Source organism: Hydra vulgaris, chromosome 08, assembly GCF_038396675.1.
Source record: "Hydra vulgaris chromosome 08, alternate assembly HydraT2T_AEP".
Taxonomy (NCBI): domain Eukaryota; kingdom Metazoa; phylum Cnidaria; class Hydrozoa; order Anthoathecata; family Hydridae; genus Hydra; species Hydra vulgaris.
The window spans coordinates 14,868,822-14,877,118 of record NC_088927.1 but is presented as its reverse complement, the minus strand read 5'-3'; the positions used below and the strand labels follow the sequence as shown (position 1 = coordinate 14,877,118).

Below are 8,297 nucleotides of genomic sequence, written 5' to 3'. Positions count from 1 at the left end.
TCTACTGTTTATTTTTGAATAGTCAAAGATATTTACACTTTCTAATGTAATATTTCTAATATTTCAAAAATTTATGCTTTCTAATGTTGCCAGAAAAAAAATTCCCATCCTAAAATAAAACTAATAATTTAATTATAATAATATATATCATAAAAAAAATAAAAAGTTTATGTTTACATTTTTTTTTGTAATAGTTTGTTAGAAGATTTAAATTACTTATGTATCTTAAATATACTTATGTTTGTGTAATATCTAGAAATTATGTTTTCTATAACTTGCTTATTGCCCCAAAAAACATAAAATGGAACCAAATTATTTGGAAAATTCAGTAAACTATCTTAATGTAATCTCTCTTGGAAATCCAGAAACAGGAAAATCTTGTTTAATAAAAAGATTCTGTGAAAAGCGTTTTGTAAGCAAATATCTTCCCACTATTGGTGTTGATTTTGGCGTAACAGAGGCCAAATTTGGTGAACTTGTTATAAATATAAACTTATTTGATTTATCTGGTCATCCTATTTTTTATGAGGTTAATTTGGATTTTCCTTAAACTTATATATAAAGTTGAGTCTTTTTCAAGCATTTATTGTATACTATTTAGTTAAAGATTTATTATTAATTTTTTACGTTATCTAGGTAAGAAATGAGTTTTACAAAGACATACATGCTGTTATTTTAGTTTTTGATATTACTCTTAGTGAATCATTTAATTGTTTAAATAAATGGATTGAAGAAATTAAACAGTATACTAACACTGAAGATTTTAAGAAACTTATATTGTTGTTATGTGGAAATAAAATTGATAAGAAAAAACGTCTTATTGAATGGGACCAGGCATGTACTTGGGCAAGAATGAATGGATGCTTTTATTTTGAAACTTCTGCTCTGACAGGAGAAGGTGTTGATGAAGTTTTTCAAACAATGTTTAAATGTTCGAGAAAAGTTTTACTCAGAAACAAGTTAAAAGATATGTCAGATGGTAAATAAGATGAAACTAAAATAATAATACTGTTAACTTTAATTAAAATTTTAACTTTAGTTAAAAGTTATCATAATAACAATGATACTAATATCATTGTTATAAATTGAAAAAAACTATAAATCTAAAGTAATTAGGACTAAAAGTTCAAATAAAAATTTTAATCTTTTTGTCTAAAATAGTAACTTAGAAAATAGACAAATGTTTATGGTTAATAGACATAATGTATCACTGCGTAGAAAATATTTTAGATTTTATGTTTTGACTCAATAAGTAAATATAAATGAATAAGTAAATATAAATAAGTAAATAAAAATAAGTAAATAAAAATAAGTAAATGTAAATAAGTATAAAGTTTTTTTAAAGATTATAGATGGATTATTAGTAATAATAAGTTTATTATAGATTATTAGTATTATTAAGTTTACTATTCTTTTGAAATCAATTTTTTAACTTTTTTGATTTTTAATTGTTTTAAACTTTATTAAGTTATATATTTGGATTTATTTATCATTTACCTTTTTTATGCTGATATTATTCGGTTATCAAAAACAATTGTGTCAAGGCTGTTTTTGAGATTGATTTTAGCTTTAACTAGTTACAGTTGCAATTGTGTCAGTTGCCATGACACAATCGTTTTTGATAATTTAATCTTTAGTTATTTGATAATTAATTTTTAAAATTTTTGAAAAAGTAATAGAGGAGCAGTATCAGTTTCTGGTTATCTAAGAAGCAGAAGATTACAGTAGCATTGTTAAATATTTGGTCTTTTAACTTGTAAAGACTCAAATAGTCACATGCTTGGCCTTGGAATTTAATTTTGTAAAAATTCACCCATTTGTTGGGAAACTAGATTTGAATTCACAAACTATTCTTTTATGTGCTTTTGTTTAGCACCACTTCACTCTATCACCTATCTCTTTGCTCTATATCACTCTCCTTTAGTAAGTGACCGGGGCCCCAACATAAAATGAGACTTTTTGCAAACCCAGCCCCAGCAAAATTATAAGATTTAGCAGGGATTGATAGCTGGGGGAAAAAAAAATTTATAATACTTTTTATATTTTAATTTTATACTTACATTTACTATTTATTATATACTGGCATATATTTATATATTTTTAAACTCTAATTTACTTCCAACAAAATGTGAGCAACCACTATTAAGTTAGGAGTTATTTTAAAATAGAGGATAGGTTAAATTACTAGAAAATGGTTAACTGAAGACTTTAAAAGTTGTAGGATGTATTAAAAAGGAAAACATGAAGATAAGGAAGAGTTATAAGGCTTTTTTGATGTGCAAGGAAAAATATGAATTAATAAAAGTTTTTTTAGCATGAAGGGACAGATAGAGTAAAAGCAAGAATGAGTTGGTTTATCGTAATGTAGATGATTGCTCGTTTGAGCATTGACTAAAATAATATGTGTAGAAAAAAAGAAGAAGTGCAACCTTACAACAATGGGAGAGTGGTTCAGGCTCGGCAGATAAAGCAGGTCTAACTACATTAGCAATGTGCTTTGTCTGAGAGTAAGAGGGTTGTTATTTGTCAATATAAGAATGTCAACAATATTGCAATATTTTTTTGCAGTAAATAAAAGAGTTTTGTTGCCTGAAAAAATTGTGGATTTTAAGTCCAGAATTTAAACCCACAAGCCACTGCAAACCTTAGGCTGTTTCAGAAGAGAGATCAGATTAAAAACCAGCTGCTTGTTCTAAGCAATCAAAAAGTAATTTTTTTAGATTTCATGAAGTACTATACATGTAAATTTTTTATAAAGATTGTATTGTAGATAAGAAACATTACAGGAGCAAAGAAGAAGAGCTTTGTGGTACCCTTAAAGTTACCTGAAATAAAGAGGAATGTAGGCCTTCAAGAATAACTTTAATACTGCAGTTAGAAAGAAATAATTTAATAATCTCAAAAACTTTATATAAAGAAACTAACAGAGTGAAAACTAATTGTAGGATAGTTGGAGAGGTCAAAGTATTTTCTGAAGTTTTAAAAATTGGAACCACTTATTTAGCACTTTTTAAAAGTTTAGAGAATTCTGGAGAACACTTTATTAAATAGTGTTTCCATCATAGTCTTAAAGTTTAAGACTATGATGGAAATTTTGTCTAGAGCACAAACTGTAGAGGTGTTAAATTGAGAATTAACTTTAGTATTAGAAGCCATAGTGATTTTGATGTTTAACAATGGGTTAATCTGTTTAACTGGCAGAAAGAGTGTGGTCATTAGATTCAAGAGTTAAATCAGATTAAGATTTCTTTGCAAAAAATCCATGCCTTAATTTGGGGAGAAGTAGAAAAGGTCAGACTTATAATGTTCTTATAAAAAAGATGAAAAAAATGATTACTATTTAATAAAGCAACTGCTCAATATGGTGAAAATGTGGAGTAGAATGAGTAGCATGTAGAAAGGTAGCAGCTTCAGGAGAAAATGGTAGTGGTAGAATTAAGAAAACTTCAAAGGGGGTGCCTTATATTGTATGAATGAGGTTTAGTTAAGGAAAGAAAATGCTCTAGATGTTTATATTAGAGAAACAGTATATAAGAGGAGGGCTATAGCCTGATGATAATGATCATGATGGTAATGATGATTATGATGATCATATTGATCACAATGATGTTTACATATGCATATATATACAAAATATAACATGAATTTCAAATAAAAAAAGTATACTTTAGGATGTATAATTGATTATGCAGCCCTGGTCACAAACCTGGCTCTGGCCCTGGCTATATTTTATCAAACCCGACTCCTGCCCCGGTCAAATATCAACGCGGTCACTACTATTCTCCTTCATCTCAAGACTGTACTCTTTTTGATGTTATTTCTGAACAAATTAACCAAGCCCTTTCTCTTTATCCTTCAGCCAATATCATTGTTGTTGGTGACTTTAATGCTCATCACACTGACTGGTTTGATTCTAGTGTCAGTGTCTCTGCAGGTGTTAAGGCCCACAACTTTTGCCTTTCTCAATCTCTAACACAAATAGTTAACTTTCCAACTCGCTTTCCAGACAATCCGAATCATTTACCTTCTATACTTGGCTTATGTCTTGTTTCTAATCCTATTCAGTGCTCAGTTGCTTCACATTCACCCTTAGGTTCTTCTGATCAGGGTTTGATTTCTCTAAAACTATTATCTCCTTTTTCTTCATCAACAGAATCTCCCTATTATTGTACCTCTTACAACTACCTTAAAGCTGACTGGGACTCTTTCTGTGATTTTCTATATGTTGGCCTTTGGGTAGAAATTTTTTGTCTTCCTGATGACTAATTTGCTTCATATGTAACTTCTTAGATTCAGGCTTCCATGGAATCTTTTATTCCCTCTTGACAATTCCAAGTCAAGCCTCACTCTTCTCCGTGATTTTTCTCTCATTGCGCTGCTGCATTTTCCAATTGTAACCACTACTTCCATATCTATTGCTAAAACAATTCTCCAGAAAACAGATGTCTGTTTACTATTGCTAAGAACCATTGTAAAAAAGTTTTGTCTAATGCCAAAGCCTGCAATTATTAGGTCACAAAATCTTGTATTTCATCTCAAAAATTAGGCTCCAGAGACTTCTGGAGAATCTAATCCACTAATCACATCCTACCTGATATAGCCTACAACCAGGTTGATCCATTGCTGGACATTCATATCATTCAAGCTTCTGTATCTAAAGTGATTTCCTGCTTGTGGTCCGGACAACATACCTGTTATAGTCTTGCAGAAGTGTTTTCTGGAGCTGTCATCTATATTTTTAAAACTATTTAACAAGTGCCTATCAGAGTCTTGCTTTCCAGCTTGTGGGAAAGCAGCACCTGTTACTCCTATTTTTAAACATTCTGGAGAGTGATCTGACTCTCCAGAATGTTTCTAACTACTGATCTAACTACTGTCCAATTAGTCTTTTTCCTATCATAAGCAAGGTTTTTGAGTCTTTAATTAACTAACGCCTAATCTCTCATCTTGAATCTAGTAACCTACTTTCTGATCATCAATACAGATTTTGATCTTTTTGTTCTACCGCTGATGTGTTAACAGTAATAACTGATAGGTTTTATTGTGCATTAGATAGATGTGGAGAGGTTAAGGCTATTGCTCTCAACATTTCTAAAGCCTTTAATTAAGTTTGGCGTGATCTTTCCCATAATCTCTCTTTGTACGGTATATCAGGTAACATCTTAAAGATTATTGAATCCTTCCTTACCAATCATAGTATAAAAGTTGTCCTCAATGGACAGCACTCTTCTTCATTTCCTGTAAATTCAGGAGTTCCTCAAGCTCTATCCTTGGCCCTACACTTTTCTTAATTAACATTAACAATCTCCCAGAACTAAAATTTCTTTACTGTCTAGCTCTGGAAAAATGATGTAGAGTTTTACTGCAAACCTAACTCATAAGTTAAGTTTGCAGTTTAAATGATTTAAAAAGTGCTTACTTACCAATAAGTTTTTTGTGTTGTTACATTTCTGTTATAATTTTATTATCACATGGTATAAAAAGTAAAATTTTCAATACTGTTGAATCATTTTTCTTGAATCACAGTATAAAAGTTGGGATATAAATGAGTGTTAAATGATTTATAAGTAATTCTCTTCATTTTTTTTAGTATTTTTATTGTACAACTTTTCCTTTATATAATGATTTTTTTAATAAAGTTTATATAAAACATAAACCTTAATGAGATAATCTGAAAAGTAAAATGTTTCATCTGTATAAAAAAATTTGCTATATTGATTTTACAATTACAAAGTATAACAATATATAAATATAATTATAAATCTGATGAGTTGAAAAAAATAATGGTAATGACTTAAGCTTGTCTTCTTTAAAGGTTTATTTTTGATGTTAGTGTTATTTTTACTAAAACCATTGTAGGCTCTAGAGGTTTTAACTTTTTAGATTCTTCTTTACTTTCCAATATAATTTTATATAAGTCTATAATTATAATTAAAAAAGTCCCATGTTATTAATAACAATAACATTTAGTTATGCATTTTGTAATACTAAAAAAATTTGTAGTAAAATTTATTTCAAAATAGAGTCTGACCATTGACTAATGATAAAAGTTATTAGATTAGAAGAGTTAGAATAACAAAAACTATTTCATTTTTTTTCTTTTCTTTTTTACACGAAGTCTTTATGTAATGCTTATTTAAATGGTGAATTGGTATAAAATTTATTGCTAATTTATTTTTTAATTTTAATTTATAATTTATTTTTTAATTTTGATTTATAATTTATTTTTTAATTTTAGTTCATTTTTTAATTTTAATTCATTTATATCAAAACTAAATCTTAATTGTAAATAGTAAAAAGTTTTTTTGAGTTTTTTTTAAGGTCAATAGTGAGTTAATGTATTAATACTACCTTTTTTATTTTGGGTGTAGACTCAATATCTAAGAAGAAAGGAACAAATATTTTTTCTCCCTCCTCCCCCCCCCCCATCTTGTTTTGTTTCCACTATTAAATTGAAGTGGTGTAAAAATACACATCTTCATTTGTGTGCTAAGAGAAACTTAGAACAGGACTATGTGGATGCATAAATTGATTTTTATAGTCTTTGATAATCTGCTTTATTTTTTTTTTTATTACTACTATCCATGTTAAACTGGTGTTTGCATCTTTTTTATTTACTGTCCACCAATGCCTTAACATTTAGACTTGTGATGGCATTGGTGGACAACAATATAATTATCCATTTTAAACTGGCTTTTGCATCTTTTCTATTTGCTGTCCGCCAATGTCTTCACATTTAGACTTGTGATTCGTGGACAACAAAAAAAAAAAAAGTAATTCAGCATCAATATAAAAGTCTACTTTGTGATTGCAAATAATAATAAAGTTTCTAAATTGTGTTGCACCTCTATAAATGAACTATTTTAAATTAATTCGTGCAGTGTTTGTCTAGATGTAATTAATAATGTTGTATTTTATCTAAAAAATGTTGTGCTTTGTGGTCAGTATCATTAGAAACAAAGAAAAATAGCTTGATATCATTACACCATTTGATTTATGCTATATAATAATAAAATGAAATGTATGTTTTTAATTATTCCAGTGGCAATTTTTTACCACATCTTGAACAATAAGTTTGGAAGAAAATTAGATGTTAAAAACAAAGATTTGACAAACCTAAGTCTTTTTTTCTAATGGATTGCTCTTTTTTTTTTAAAGTTTTTGGGTTAGCTTTTGGTTTTAAGTAAATAAGGCGTAAGTTTATCTGGTATCTATTTTATTGCATATAAGTTCAATAAAGTCTTCTATATAGGTTCTCTAATCAATATAGTTTTATTTGTATGTTACCATATGTATAAGGTTATGGTTATGGCCCAGTGTGTACAAGATGTATTTGTAATGTCTGAAAAACATAATAATATGTTTTAATACATTTAAGTAAGCATTACATAAAAGGTTGCATTTAGAAAAGATAAAAGATAAAAAAATATTTTAATATTATAAGTTATAAAGTAGTCTCATAAAATTTGTTGTGGTGACATCATAATTTTGGCTGTCAAATTGTATTTATTGTTAGACTTACATGTAGTTATGGTGCGCTAAATTAAATTTAACTCTGATGTATGAATCTGTCGTATGGAAGACTGTCTGTGCCAAATTTTAAGTTGGTGTTCATTAAATATTGCTATTTAAATTAAATATTGCTATTTAAATTAAATATTGCTGTTGAACTTAAATATTGCTATTCAACTTAAATATTGCTATTTACAAAAACTGCTGAGTTGACATAAGTTTTTTAATTTTTATAGAATTTCTTAAGAATCATATAAAGTTGGATTCTTAAACTTTTAAATTTTGCAAATAATCATAAACTATTTAGTTTAAAAACTAGCAAAACTAAAAATGATATGATAAAAATTTTTGGTTTTTTGTTGATTTAATGTGCTATGTCTCTTTTTTTAGACTGTTGCAAGGAGCAGTTGGATGCTATTAATCTCTTAAAATCTAGCAAAAATAGCTATGAATGTCTTGGTTTATCAAGTAATGCTTCTGTGGAAGATATAAATAAAGCTTATAGGCGTCTAGCCAAGCTTCTTCATCCTGATAAATGCAAACTTGCCAATAGTACAGATGCTTTTCAGTTATTGTTGGTTGCAAAAGATGCTTTGTTAAACAATAAGAATAAAGTTGCAAATTGAGTTATATATTTTCATGTATATTTATAGATTAGTTTATCTTAATATTGACATAAGAATTTTTAATTTTAGTTTTTTTCCTTTATATATGTATGTTAAAAATTTGGTTTAAATTTAAAGATGTATAGTAAAAAACAGTCTTTTTTTTTTCTTTTCCAAATA

General features: G+C 27.9%; 1 protein-coding gene across 1 annotated transcript; it reads left to right on the top strand.

Moving 5' to 3' along the window:
• The first annotated feature begins 217 nt into the window (after positions 1 to 217).
• Positions 218 to 8,199, top strand: LOC100197415 (dnaJ homolog subfamily C member 27). Its single transcript, XM_065803140.1, has 3 exons — positions 218 to 529; positions 637 to 979; positions 7,903 to 8,199. Exons 1-3 carry the CDS (start codon positions 302 to 304, stop codon positions 8,136 to 8,138), a joined length of 807 nt encoding a protein of 268 aa, XP_065659212.1. The 5' UTR covers positions 218 to 301; the 3' UTR covers positions 8,139 to 8,199.
• The last annotated feature ends 98 nt before the right edge of the window (positions 8,200 to 8,297 follow it).